At 39.6% G+C, this 15,660-nt stretch overlaps 1 protein-coding gene across 2 annotated transcripts in view; it reads right to left on the reverse strand.

Annotated features, from left to right (window-relative positions):
• Window positions 1-3,870: 3,870 nt before the first annotated feature.
• The window catches only part of PELI1 (pellino E3 ubiquitin protein ligase 1), a 106,938-nt gene continuing 95,148 nt past the window's right edge, over window positions 3,871-15,660 (reverse strand). For both annotated transcript variants that reach the window (XM_073628191.1, XM_073628192.1), the window contains exon 7: window positions 3,871-11,757. In XM_073628191.1, the coding sequence (XP_073484292.1) occupies window positions 11,191-11,757 (567 nt within the window). In that variant the 3' untranslated portion in view covers window positions 3,871-11,190. The remainder of the gene's footprint in view (window positions 11,758-15,660) is intronic.

The raw sequence follows: 15,660 nt of genomic DNA on the forward strand, positions 1-15,660 counted from the left end.
CCTGGCGCCTGGGCTACCACTCTTCCACCCCCTCCCCCGATATGTATCCCAGGCTCTGCTTGCCCATCTGCAGGCCCAGGACCGGCATAACGGGTGCAGGCGGGTAAAGGGTAAGGAGGAGAGTGGACACACATCTGCTGTCCTCCCCTTTTTGTTGCTGACCCGGAAGTGAAGAGTATGACATCACTTCGGGAACCCCATTGATCGTGTCCATGGCTATCGAGGTTGGAAAAGAATGTAATGCAGTGTGGTGTGCATTCACACATTACATTCACTGGAGCACATGGGAGACATGCAGGGTCTTTTAGACCCTGGATATCTCAATAAAGAGAACCTGTCATCCAAAAAAATCATCACGTAGGAAATTTTTTGTCCCTACGTGATGAAAAAAAAAGTTAAAGGTATATCCACAACAGGAGTCTGGGGCTTAGAAATCCCCTCAGCATCCATGCGTCTTCTTCCCAGGAGACAGGATGGGCTATGCGGCTTCTGATTGGTCGGCGCTGACCAATTAGAATGCTGCAAAACGTTTCTCCTGACGAGGTACATTTGGACATTCAGCTGAGGAGATTTGTAAGCCCAGGACTCCTGATGTGGATATACCGGGGCTCAGAACGGGAGATTGCCGAGGTCCAGGGCAGCTGGACCGGGGGCGGGGGGGGGGGGGGTGAGGAGAGGGTCCTGTGTAAGTTCATCTTACAGATTTTTTTGTAAAGGTGAACTTACACTTTAAGTAAAAGAAAAGATAATTTTTTTTTAAATTGTAAAAAAAATAAGTTACATCCAAGCACATAAAATCCCCCCCACATATATGCACCTACAAATGTAAACGCACATGTCAGGGAGCCTATGCCTGAAAACGTTGAAGGCGATAGCCATCTTACATATCAGCACGCACGGCGGAGCGAGAGCAATATTTCTAGCACCAGGCCTTCTTCGTAACGCTAAACTGATGACCTATAGGGGGCTTTTAAAACTGGGTAATTGTGCCCCCTAAAATTAACTTTAGGGGTTTTTTACTGAAAGTTTGTATTTCCTAGACCGTTGCAGGAATATAGTGCAACATTAAAATTGGAACTAACACTATTTTTTCTGTAGGGTGTCTACTTTGAGAAAATATATGTTTTGGGGGTTTTATGTAACAGGTGCGCAAAAAAACCAAAACCAGTTCTGGCAGTGAAAGGGTTAAATGATAAGTTCACCATTGGGAACAAGTCCTACCCGTAAGCTTGGTTAGTAAAAAACAAAAAAAAAAAACAAAAAAACAAAAAACAAAAACTGGCTCCTAGATTCAAGCAAATTTGTCAAGCCCTGGCTTAAGAGGGTGTATTAACACAGTCAGTTTGCATTTGTACTATTTCAGGTTATTCACCCAAAGTTGAACTGTTTAAATTACAATAAACTGGAAAAATGGGGGTGTGGTAAAACAACCAAAAAAAAAACCCCCAAAAAAATAAAAAACAAATAAATTAAAATCAAATCAAACATCAGGAGGCAACGGTATACCTGCCAGTCTGAAAAGTGGTGTGGCCAGCCCTGAGGAAAACAGGAAAAAGGCGAACCTGAAGGAAATTCCTCTTTCAGCTATCATAGCCATTAGAGCATTACTGCTATCTCTATTCCAGCTGACAAGAAAGTACGCCTACCATGTGCTTTCAACCGGCAGAGTTTTACATCTACACACCAGAACAAGGTACTTTATGCCATAGATGGTTATCTCTGCTAACTGTGCTCCCATTGGGAACTTGGTTTTTGCTTCATGAGTGACCACCCATGTTGCCAGTTTACTCCGTTTCCCGCATCCCCTCTGATCAGCGTGTATGGTCTGTGAATATACTATCCATTAAGCCTCCTGCACAGTGTTCCATTCCGTGTGTCCCTTCCAGCCACATACTGCAGCCTTCAGGATTTTTGCATCTGCCCCTCTCTATATCCATATTAGGACTGCCTGGCACCGGCAGTGTCTTTTTATTTTTGCCAATTGCTTTATGCAGTACATGCACATGGTCTCTATTGTAGATGCATGTGGAGTGTCTAGACGTTTTGTTTGTTTGTCCCCAGACAACATTGTCTATGGATGGTGAATGATTGATGGTTTCATGAATTTGTAATTGTCCTAATTATATATTTATCTTTTGCAATAAATTTTCAATTTTTGATATCTGAATTGTATCATTTCGGACACTATATCTCAGAGGCTCTATCTTTTGGCACTATTCTATACCTACCTTCTTTTAAAATAGTGGATTTTTATTCTTGGTTAGAACTTTAGCAAGTCATTTTCACCACATCTAGATGCCTAAATGCATTGAGTTGCGGCCATGTGATTGCCATGTAATTTGTGTTACCAAGCAATTGAACAGGTATACCTAATAAAGTGGCTGGTGAGTGTATATTGGCTGTTCTTGACTGCACACTTGTACAAAATTGCTGGTAGTCTCCAACTACTGATCACAGAACAGAATTATTAAAAATGTTGCACCACTCATCCAGGCGGATTCCTTTTTCTTTTTTAACTGAAAATAAGAAATTCCTGTACCAGAAGTAGTACAGAGGTTGCCATCACTCACTTTATTTAGAAAATACAAGATTACTGGAAGGCTCTGGCTTAGGTTAGGAGTCAGGACTCCTAAACTGCATACGTGTTGTGGGTCAGTGATGCAGGAAATACTGCAAAGCATGGCAGCAAGGCATTTTTTTTTTTTTTTTTATAGATAGCCACCATATTTACAATTCACAATATAGGCTTCCTTTCAAATGTAATGGGTAATCCAGTCGCCATAACTCAACATGTCATGCTCACAAGGCAGTTATTAAAAGTACATAACCCAAGATATGAATATCTATGAACAGCAGTTGAGGCAGGTGTTAACAGAACTAGAGGTGAGAAGTCGTCAGAGATCTGTTGATGGTGCTCTGATTTCTCAGGTCTGTTAAGGGGAATGTTATTCTAATTTAACATAGAAGTACTCCTTCACACCAGATTTTAAATTACTTTTCTCACTGCATACACAACATTGCCTTTCTGCTGCTTGGGTAAATACTGGGAATACCTCAACATCAGATGAACCAAGGAAAACCATTTAGATGAGCAATGAAAGCTTTTAAAAATATCCAAAACTTCTAGTTGATTTTGATTTACAACCACTAGATATCCCAAATCTTTACGAACATGCTGCACTTGATCCAACAGCTAAAACAATACCACCCTTTAAAGCGGTAGTAAACATTTTTTTAAACTTGTACCTACAAATAAGCTTATAAGAAGTCTTACCTGTAAGTACTGTGAATATCTACTAAACTTGCACCGTTTAGTAGCTATTCACATTGGCTGCAGCTGATGCTGTCACTTGTGAAGGAGCAGTACTCTCTGCATTCAGGGCACACTGAGTGACTGTGTGCATGCTCAAGAGTGATATCATTGCAATCTGGCTATGCAAACAGCTGGAGAGTGCAAACGTGCAAGGAAGACTGGGCGAAGTTACATTTTCTCAGTTTAACATTCGCTGCCTTCTATTTTCTATTGTGAATAAAATATGAGTTTGAGATTTGCAAATCATTGCATTCCATTTTTTTTGTAGATTTTACACAGCGTCCTGATATTTGGGAATTGGGGTTGTAGTTAGTGCACACTATGGCACTGGTGGCATAAACATGCGAGAGGAGACATTAAAAATGGACAGTTTACTACCACTTTAATGTTGTGCCACTGATACCAATACTGAAGGTGGGGAAAAAAAACCTTGAGGCTCGTGGCTTCCTGGCTTTTTCTCCAGCTATGATGCATATATACAAGCAGACCAACTGTGATTTAAATGGTCAAGAATAAAATTTCCAAAATACTGTGAATCAATTCTCATAAGTAATCAGTGGTTTTTCAAGAAATGTAAATTTATTACCAGTAGTTGGTCATAATTATGTAACCAGTAAAGGCTGCAAAGCTACAGCACTGTGTGATAGCAATTACTGCAAATCTCTGTGACTCACACAGCCAAGTCACATTGATTTCCATACACTGCAAGGCCAGCGTTCAGCTGCTGTGGAACAAAGGCCATTTCTGGTCTTGCAGTAATGAGATCAAGTAATCATCAATGCAGTGAAGTCCTTGTTATCAATATGCATTACTATCAGACAGCACATGTAAACATTTATGAAAAGTGGACGCTTATATAAGAATGTCAAGTTTCACATAATTCGTTTAATATGCAAATATACTTAAGATTTCTCAGTAGTGGCCCTATTTATAGATATCTTAGATGTAGGCTCCATACACAGTATGCTTGTCCGCACAAAGGGCACCAATTATGGCTTAGCTCTAAAACAGAGAAGTTGTTTTTTTTTTTTTCTTTTTTATCGAAGGAATGCTTTATAAATGCTTGAAATCAAAAATTTCCACCTAATACAGAAGATATTCCTGATATCTCTCTCAATGTGGATACACATTCACCAATGTACAGATTTGCAGGTGTAAACCAGAAACAAAAAAGGCATACTAAATGCTGACCAGAAATTGCATAATTTAACATACATCTCCAAAGACGTTGCCACAGCTGACACAAAAAGCAAGAGAAAATGAATTGACAAACACAATCACAATCTTTTATGCCGTAATTTAAATGCATAGTAGACAAATTTCTTTTTTTTTTTATCCTTCAAATAGGGTTTTTGTAAAAATCAGGTCCCCCCCCCAAACTTTTCCCACTTATCCAGCCCCTACCCCCCCTCAAAACAAAAAATATGAATTAACGCTTTAAAAACCTCTGCTAGTACTTCTCCCAAACACGACTGTAAGCTAGGACTCCTTTTAAAAGTGAATAAATTATGCTGTAAACCAAATAAATCTAACATTTTACAGAATGGACTCTTTACATACTGTATATATAAAAATCATTTGCAGGTTATTTACATGTCAACACAAAGCAGCTCTTGGGTGCATGAAGCAATCTTAAAGTGTACCAGTCACATTTGCAGCAGAGGTGGCCATTCTGTATGTTGAGCTTATTTATAAAGCAGGACATACATAAGCAGGCATTTTCATTTACAAGAACAGATCTGCTAATTGCTCATTCCTCACGTGTGCCAAGCACTGTATTTGGCATTGCTCCCAATTAGAATGATTATTTTGCCATTACTGGACAATGTATGTGCAAACAAAAGGTTGATCCTCTCTTCTGAAGACCACAGTTTTCCATAAATTCGATGCTGCAATAATGAAACTCTTCTATGAAAAATTTAATATCTGCCCACAGTTAATTTCTATACTTTGATTCCTTATTGCAGAGATCTCCAAACTACGGCCCTCCAGCTGTTCTGAACTACAAGTCCCATGAGGCTTTATAAAACTCTGACATTCACAGACATGCCTAGGCATGATGGTAATTGTAGTTCCTGAACAACTGGAGGGCCAGAGTTTGGAGACCCCTGCCTTATTGCATCAGTTTGAAAAAGCGCATGTCTTTTACATGTATCTTAAAGTGGTTGTAAACCCATACATATACCCAGTGAAGTAACCGACCTTGGGTGATACACAGAGCTGAAACAAATCTTTCTATATAAGTTGTACCTGTCTGTCTACAGCAGTTTTTTTTCCTACATCCATTCAAAAGGCAGACATATAAAGCTTGTCTGAGAGTTCAGAAAAAAGGGGTCAGACAGTGGGTGTTACACTCTGCAGAGCTCAGTGAGAACTCTGAGAGCTGATTGGAGGGAAGAAACAAGCCCTCCTTCACACAGGAACAAAGCTGAGTCCATAAATAAGCTGTAGCTCCCTCCCGTATCACCTTTTTTTCTCTTGGCATCAGGAAAACTTGGCAGAATTGATTCATGCTGATAGCAGAGGAACAAAGAAGCAGACAGAAATGCCACTTAGTGCTCTGGATTGAGACAAGTACTCACTATAGAGGGATCTGTTTTGTTCAGATTTCATGTCTGAGGTTTATAACCACTTTAGAGCTGACCTCCAGGCAGTTAAAAAGATCACAAATAAATATAGCTCTGTTCTTGCTAACGCATGATTAATTATATATTTTAATGCAAGCATAGTAAGCACTTGAAATTGACCTGGTATCAGCCTATTGTAAGCCAGTGTACGGCGCAGCTCAAACAGGAATAAGCAGCACAGGTAGGCAATCAGTTATGCTGTGGTGCTCATGAACATACTGACAGCCGGAGACAGCAGAGTGACAGACGAATTCATCAATATGCGGTTTCTCCATTTACTGTCCAGAGAAAAATCTGGTTTTCTGGCATATATGACAGGGCTTTGCGGCAGAGCTGTTTAAATCACAGAACTGAATGAACTAAAATACAAATCCTCTGGCAGGTAAAACAGCTTACATACATGTCATTCATCTGTGTATTCAGCAGATTTCCTGTGGTTTATCCAAGTGAAATTCTACTGTGTAGTAAATGTATATTAAATTATTTGCAATGTCTACAACTGATAATTTTCTATGACATTTATGAATACATAAATAAAAAGGCATTTATACAGTGCGCTTGTGACAGTTAGCAATGTATTCTATGCTTTCTAATAAGAAAGCACAGCAGTGCCTGTATGCTTGCCCCTGTGAATGGACTAATTAAAGCAGTCCCATCTTCGCTGTGAAGGAGGAAGAAGGGTGTCTTATTCAGCACTGTGGGTAAACTGACCTCTCCAAACTCAAAATAAAAAAGTTTTAGTACAGAAGGTAATAATGCACATATATCAACACAACACATTCCTTTGAAGGAGGAACTGTAGCCTTCAATCTTATATTCATTGTTTTAATGTATTGAAAACCTTGCTTTAACAAATAGTTCGCATTTACAGATAGATATTCGTAAAGGCAGCCATATGTGCTCATTACACATCTAGACTCTGCTTCCTGCTTAGCAATTCTGCACAGCTTCATGCCTTTCTAATTTACTTATCTAACTACAAGCTTATCTGATATGAATGTTCTGCAGTCTCCAGTGAGGTAAAACACTCATAATGTTCCTAGGCTGCCTAAATATAAGTAACCAGAGGAGTACATCGTTACATAGTTAGGCTTAAAAAAAGACACAAATCCATCTAGTTCAACCAAAAAAGTACAGTAAAATCTTGGTTTGAGAGTGTTTTGCAAGACAAGCTAAATTTTTTATAAAATTTTGACTTGATATACAAGTACCATCATGTCACAACTGAGTATAAAAGAGAAGAAAGGCGCCTCTAAGTGTAGCAATATGGTTACATTTAATGAAGATACAACATTTAGCAACTCACATGGTTGATAATTAAAAGAGGCAGATCTAAGTATGCAGGCATCCGGGTTAAAGCTGTCCACATCGACCAGTGGTTCTCAACTCCTGTCCTCAGGACCCACTAACGGGCCAAATTTTAAGTATTACCTTGGGGAGATGCAGACTAGAATACTGCAATCACTGAGCAGCAAATTATATCACCTGTGATGTATTTCAGTTATCTTGCAAACCTGGCCTGTTAGTGAGTCCTGGGGACAGGAATTGAGAACCACTGACATAGACCATCCTCTGTACCGCCAACAACATCGTCCCTTCCACTCTGCGCGCCACGATCGCTCTATTGCGGGGGAGTCTTCCTGTTCACGATTGCAGACTGACAGCGGTGAGAGCCGGCGGTGCAGAGGATGGTCTATGTGGACAGCTTTACCCTGGATACCTGCATACTTAGGAGGTGCCTCTTAATCATCAACCATTTGAGTTGCTAAATGTTGTACCTTCATTTAATGTAACCATATTGGTACACTTAGATGCGCCTCTCTTCTCTTTTATACTCTGTAGCTCCTGATGGAGTTTGCTTCTAATCTCCTTGTGGAGGCTGCCATTTGTGAATGGACATTTTATGGTTACACAACTTATCACATTGCTATAATCTTTTTATATGGACTTTAAACTGAAGGACTTATAAATAAATAGTTGTGGAACGAATCATTTGAGTTTCCATTATTTTTAATGGAGAAATTTGCTTTGATATACAAGTGCTTTGGATTACAAGCATGTTTCTGGAACTAATTATGCTCTCAATCCAAGGTTTTACTGTACTTGATTGCAACTGAGACAGAAGTTCCTGAAAAGGAGGTTCTATTGGCACAAGTTTATCTACTCTGCCGGGCACGCCTCACTAGTATATTAAAACCCATCTATATTTTTGACAAAGGGGGTTACTGACCCCAGATGGGTTAAAAGGGATTGAAGGAGTTGAGCTGTTCTCTCCCCCTCTCCCTTTTTTGCTCTCTCTTTTTCCTTCTAGTTTTGTCCAACCACTCCCCCCCCCCCCCCCCTTTTCCATCCCCTTTAAAATTGTCTAAACCCAATGAAAGGTACAGAGACTCCTGAGTATCAAAATGGGCAGAGTTATTAAATAAAGTTGATGGGTTTATCTATTTTTTTTGTGTGTGTGCTTGTAACATTACATAGCCGTTTAATTTCCCTGCTTTGTATTATTGCCTCTGCTACAGCAGTCCTATTTTTGGTGCTACCTTCAGAATATACGATTTGATATTACTGCGTTATGAGGCCGTTGTACTGTTGCCCTGCGATTAAGAATTGAGGAAAAAAAAAAAGTAGCGAGAGGTAGTGTAGCAGCAGTATCTTTTTTTAAAATCATGGCCAACAAAAAGTACTTTTTAATTCAAACCGCTAATGTGAATTGAGAATGTCAATATCATGCCTAATGAATGTCAATGCCTATTCATTCTGTGAACTTCAATAATTCCACTTGAAAAGAGCAATAAACCTCCAAACACATATTGCTTGTAGAAAAAGAGTTATAACCTGTGGAAGAATTCAGATAAAGGAAATAGAGGGCATCATGTTGTATCACATACTTCTTGCTAAGCAATCGAGTTAAATCAGAGTGACACTCCTGCGATGCTGGTTTCTGAAGCTCCTCGCTGGTGGCTGACATCTTTGGGCAGCCAGCTTCTGGGTATCGATCGCCTGCAACTTTCATTGGCCGGACCAAGATGATGTAATTCCCACATGTCCGTAGGAGTTCAGTCATCTGGGATTTGCTGCACATATTCACTATAGAGGGTGGACTGGACAGGCAGGTAAATAACTTTAATGCAGAAGAGACATAGCATGTCTGTTTAGCATTAAAAATCCTACCTGTTGGCCCATTTTTTTTTTTTCATAAAGTTACACTTTAAAGAATTAAACAGGTGGCATGGATATATTGAAATGTCTGGCAGCAATATGATATATTTAGTTTGAAAAAGGGACCTAACCCACAATTTTTATTTTCCCATTGTATGTGCCTGCCATAATAATGCACATAAATATTTTCCTTTTAATATGGCTTTTTCTAGTTTCTATAGAGGCGTTACCAAGTCTGCTTGGAGTTCACAGGCCCTGGAATTTCTGCAATAACTAAAAAGAGGTTTTTCATAAGACGTTAAAATGCTGGCTTTCAAGCAGTTTCTAATAAATAATTCCAGCCAATCGGTAAAAGGAGGGATGATATCATCGTATCCATGCAGACTTCAGGGACATCAGAATTCTGAAGGTAAAGTATATTTCTACACAGTTTTTAAAGCTTCTATTCGGGGATTGCTTGAAAGCTTCATCAAAATGTGCTTACAAAAGGATCTTAAGCAAAGGTAGAATGAAGCAGAGACACATTTTTCTGTGTTTCCCTTTATTAACCGCATATTACCAGCTGTCCCATTCCAGGAAATAGGGGTAAATTTGTTCTTTCTTATGATTTAATATCTACCTTCAGAAAAAGGAAAAAAAAAAAAAAAAAAAACACATACACATCCTTTTTTTTTTTTTTTTAACATGCAGTTCAAAATATCAACCCAACAAATCTATTCTTTAGAAATGATGAATAGTCTTGTCTCAGATTCCTAAAGCATTAATGCAAGCCTTACTTAGCATTTTCGGGCTACAGACTGTGACAGGTACACTTTAAAAACACTTTATGCATTTATTCAGGTCAGTGTGATTACATGACCTGAACTCTTCACATAGGGGTTCAGTTTTACTTTTCGAAAAGGATTAGCTAATAATTAGAACTAGTATTTCAGCTATCTTTGTAGTTAGTTTTCCTGAGTGTGTGCAAAAAGAAACTTGAGAAAGAAAGGTTGCTTGTGTATTTCTCTGTTAAAAAAGCCACAAAACACTCCACCCATTAAATGGGTATTTCACCTAACCAGCCAAGGACAAGCTGTGTTAAAGCTAATGCTACAATCATAAAACATGCAAGGAAAAAAGTAGGATAAAAAAAAAGAAAAAAAAAAAAAAAAAAAGCCAAAACTAAAAACTACAAACTTTTTCTGGAACATGAAATTTACAGTTTATCACAATGGATGTAGGCTCCAGTAAAAATATGCAACGTCCCCGAGAAAAATACATTTGTACAAAACATTCTAATCTTACCTGCTCGAACATGTTTTTTGTGATTTAATGAAACCCAAGAAATGGCTCAAAAAAGGATAAATATACCATGTCACAAGCAATATTACTTCAGAAATAAAAATATGAATTCAAAATAACATAAATTAAACCTTGAAATGTATGCAAACAATTATGAGCGCCTGTTAAGACTAACCAAGGACAATGTGATTGAAACCAAATATTTACAGACTCCTCAGACCCCACTTATGATCTCCTAGCTGTCACATGATTCAGTGATAAAAGGGTCTAATCCCATGATCGAATAATGAAAACAAACAGGGATAAGAAAAGATTGTCCATAATGGTATTTTCTGATATTGTCCCGGCTACTTTAAGCATCCAAAGTACATGGGTCAGTATATACGACAATGCTATTAAGTCATTGGCGTTTTCCATACTAAAGATAAATATAAAACTGTTGTATGCTATATTTTATAATGCGTGTTGAATTGTAAACTAATGTAGTTTGAGCTGACTATACTCCCCAGTTTTCCAAAATAATTTAATACTGAGGTGGGTCATTCAGAAATATTAATGAAGGCATTTAAATCAAATCTGCATAATCCATTTTGAAACATCTGCTTGCAAGCAGAAAAAAAAAAAAAAAAAAGTTTTATCGCCGTGTCCTGTGTTTCACAATGTTCGGAGCTCCTGTAGCTTTTAGTTCTGTATTATGCAAACTTTGCCAATAGGTCTTGAGCACTTTGAGAAGACCGGCCAGCGGAAGCAAACCAAACCTTTCCTAGCTTATGCGCTCAATGCAAGCACCGAAAGAGAGAAAGAGAGGTGTTAGTCTAGAGGTCCTTGGAAAATAAGTCTGATATACCCTTGTTCTCCTGCAAGCTGGTGTGCACAGAATGGGCAGGCTGCATGGAAAGTATGAGTACCATGAGGAAGTGGGATCTGAGACCAGTAGGCAGTTGTTTTTTCTGAGCAAACATGTCCACAAGGGCTAAAGGCATGAGTGGGAGGGCCTGCATCCACATAAAATCCAGCTTCACAACCCAGCCATAGTGGAACATAGGGCCCCACAGAGCGACACATTGGACACTCTCGGTCCTTTCCATCCCGTTCCTCTTTGTTTCCCCAGTTATGGTAGCCGTGCACATGGCCACAGGTCAGGTATACCCAAGGCTGTTTTTCATCGACAACATCCTTCCTCTTCATACTAGGAAAAGCCAGTGTATTAAAACCAACAGGACACTGAGGCCGTGCTGCATTGATCTCCTGTCTCAGTGCTTCCAAGTGTTTTACGGTTGGAGTTCTGGACAGACCTTCAGCGGTACGCCATAACAAAGTAGCTCCGCAAAGATCAATAAGGGAACCATCTTGAAGCTCATTGCTTTCATTTTCCACCTGTTAAACAAAGATTCCAGTCATTTATGTTCAAAACACGACCTTTAAGCATCTATTTTATGAACTACCTATGTAGTGAAAAGGTTTCTCAGACATCTGCAGGGACATTTTTGCAGTAATGATGCGTAGGTAGCTGAAAGTTAGCTGTAAGAAGACTGGAAGGAGCAAGTGGTCAGTCCACGGCCTTCCAGAAGAATTAATAAAGAGGAATCAAGAAAATGGTAAATGTTTCAACTTAAATCCTATCCTACCCCACCTTGACTACACTATAAAGCAGGGATATGCAATTAGCGGACCTCCAGCTGTTGCAGAACTACAAGTCCCACGAGGCATAGCAAGACTCTGAAAGCCACAAGCATGACACCCAGAGGCAGAGGCATGATGGGACTTGTAGTTTTGCAACAGCTGGAGGTCCGCTAATTGCATATCCCTGCTATAAAAGAAACCTATTTATAAATCTTTCGTTAAATAATTTCTTAAGTTTTTGAAAATCACAAATTTTATGGCAGTCACCGCAAAAGAAGGTGTGGGAAAATCCTGTAATGGCAACACCTGTTCTGGTTACAAATGTTCCAGAAAGGATTTCCTGGCACACCATTATTACAAGAAACACGAAAGTGTTTTGGTAACAGGAAGTGTAGAAAAATCTCCCCAAAAAAAGACAGAATAAAAAAAAGGATTTAAACTATTCCCTACTCTGCCCAAAACAAAAATGTTTAGGTCAGCCATAGACGGTTTGAATCATTAATGGGCAGACTGAATGTACCAAGTTGATCAATCAACTTGGATAAAACCAGCCTGCCGGATTTACTTGCGATTATCGCAAGCGGCTGCTATAGCTGCTAGCAATAATCGCCGTCTTCTCCTGAGCAACAGTGATTGAAGACAATTGCTCAGCGGGAGGGATACCCGTCAACACCGTCTGTGATGATGGGGGAATTGTGCAAACTTTTTTTCTACTGCAACCTGTGGTTGTAGGAAAGAAATTTTCTCTATGTATGGCCGGCCTTAGTCTAGAGATGCATCTTAAACTTTTCTTATTTGTTGTTCGCGTTTAGATTAGCTCAAGACTATTTCCTTGGTGCTGCTAGTTTTCATGTTAACCTCTAAACTTCATCATAAAGCGAGGTTTCTTGCAAAGTTAACATTTAAAACTAACATGAGGCCCCAGGAAAGGTTTCTCCACTTTTTTTTTTTTACAATGTAATTAAATAAATTAAAGGTACATGTTATCCAATACCAACACATTTAATTGAGCTAAGCTGGAAGACACACATGACAATGTTATCACTTAATGAAGTATACCATGTATTTTTCATTTACAGAAATAAAAAGGTACATGTAGAATGGCTATAGAAAGAGATCAATGACATAATCAGCATAGTGGTGTTTACAAAACATTCAGTAGAAACCCTATAGCTGCTAGTATCCTTATTTTCCTCAGGGTCTTCAATGTGAGCAGATTAGTGGTTCTAAAGCCTCAAAGTTTTATATGCATTAAGGTAAAAAACCTTTTTGTTCTGCAGGAGCCCCCACCTTATTCTTACCTGAGCACGATCCACAAGGTACGCCACCGTCGTCCCCCCCCCCCCATTGGGTAGATTAATAGCGGTGGTAGCCATTGGCTCCCACTACTGTAACTCAAATGCTGTGATGAGGGAGCGGTCAATAGACAGACAGGGCAGCACAGGAGCGAGCACGCACGGGTGCCCCCATGGAAAGCCACTTTCTATGGGGGTACGCGTCGAAAAGGAGGGGCCTGAAGCGCCCAGTGGGGGACCCCAGAAAAAAGAGGACCGGGGCTCCTCTGTGCACAACTATTGCACAGAACAGGTAAATATAACAACAGGTTTGTTTTTTAAAAAGAAAACAAAGGTCTAATGTTGCTTTAAAGAGGACGTAAAGTCTTCCTCTTTAATTGTACCTACAGTCCCTTGAAAAAGTATTCTTATTGAAACTTTCCACATTTTGTCATGTTACAACCAAAAACGTATATGTATTTTATTGGGATTTTATGTGATAGACCAACACAAAGTGGTGCATGATTGTGAAGTGGAAGAGAAATGATAAATGGTTTTCAAAATTTTTTACAAATAAATGTAAAGTGTGGCGTGCATTTGTATTCAGCCCCCGAATCAATAATATGTAGAACCACCTTTCACTGCAATTACAGCTACAAATCTTTTTGGGTATGTCTACCAGCTTTGCATATCTACAGAGAGAAAAATGTTTGCCCATTCTACTTTGCAAAATAGCTCAAGCTCTGTCAGATTTGATGGAGAGCGTCTGTGAACAGCAATTTTCAAGTCTTGTCACAGATTCTCAATTGGATTTAGGTCTGGACTTTGACTGGGCAGTTCTAACACATAAATATGCTTTGATCTAAACCATTCCATTGTAGCTTTGGCTGTATGTTTAGGGTCGTTGTCCCGATGGAAGGTGAACCCCCCCCCAGTCTCAAGTCTTTTGTAGACTCCAACAGGTTTTCTTCTAAGATTGCCCTGTATTTGGTTCCATCTATCTTCCCATCAACTCTGACCAGCTTCCCTGTCTCTGCTGCAGTAAAGTATCTCCAAAACATGATGCTGCCACCATGTTTCACGGTAGGGATGGTGTGTTCAGGGTGATGTGCAGTGTTAATTTTCCACCACACATAACGTTTTGCTTTTAGGCCAAAAAGTTAAATTTTGGTCTCATCTGACCAGAGCACCTTCTTCCACATGTTTGCTGTGTCCCCCACAAGGATTTTCGCAAACTGCAAACAGGACTTTATATGGCTTTCTTTCAACAATGGCTTTCTTCTTGCCACTCTTCCATAAAGGTCAGATTTGTGGAGTGCACGACTAATAGTTGTGCTGTGGACAGATTCTCCCACCTGAGATGTGGATCTCTGCAGCTCCTCCAGTGTTACCATGGGCCTCTTGGCTGCTTCTCTGATTAATGCTCTCCTTGCCCGCCCGTCAGTTTAGGTGGACGGTCATGTCTTGGTAGGTTTGCAGATGTGCCATACTATTTCCATTTTCGGATGATGGATTGAACAGTGCTCCATGAGATGTTCAAAGCTTGGGATATTTTTTTATAATCAAACCCTGCTTTAAACTTCTCCACAACTTTATCCCTGACCTGTCTGGTGTGTTCCTTGGCCTTCATGATGCTGTTTGTTCACTAAGGTTCTCTAACAAACCTTTGAGGACTTCACAGAACAGTTGTATTTATACTGAGATTAAATTACACACAGGTGGACTCTATTTACTAACTAGGTGACTTCTGAAGGCAATAGGTTCCACTAGATTCTTGTTAGGGGTATCTGAATACAAATGCATACCACACTTTTCACATATTTGTAAAAAATGTTGAAAACCATTTATCATTTTCCTTCCACTTCACAATTATGTGCCACTGTGTGTTGGTCTATCACATACATTTTTGGTTAAAACATGACAAAATGTGGAAAATTTAAAAGGGGTATGAATACTTTTTCAAGGCACTGTACAGGTAAGCCTATAAGTAAGGCTTACCTGTAGGTACTGTTAAATATCTCCTAAACGTGCACCATTCAGGAGATATTTACTATAGATGCTGCCGCTGATATCATCGATGCATGCGCACTGAAGGAACGGCCCGTTTCTTCAGGGCCTGTGCTGCAGGAGTGACGCCATCGTGGCTCCGGCCAATCACAGTGCTGGAGCCCGCGAACCCGTTAGTAACTCTGGGAAAGATGTTGGCCATGTGAGTGGTGTGCTGACGCCGCTGCAAGGCATCGTTCTAAGGTATTTCATATTGAGCTAGTATGCGATGCATACATTTATGCCTTTGTCTTGCAGTGTTTTTTTTTTACAACTTCTTTAAAAATTCAGGTCAAACCCTCTGGTCAATTTCTTTCTTGCCCAAGCTCTAAAATAT

The sequence above is a fragment of the Aquarana catesbeiana genome, linkage group LG04 (assembly GCF_042186555.1).
Source record: "Aquarana catesbeiana isolate 2022-GZ linkage group LG04, ASM4218655v1, whole genome shotgun sequence".
NCBI lineage: Eukaryota > Metazoa > Chordata > Amphibia > Anura > Ranidae > Aquarana > Aquarana catesbeiana.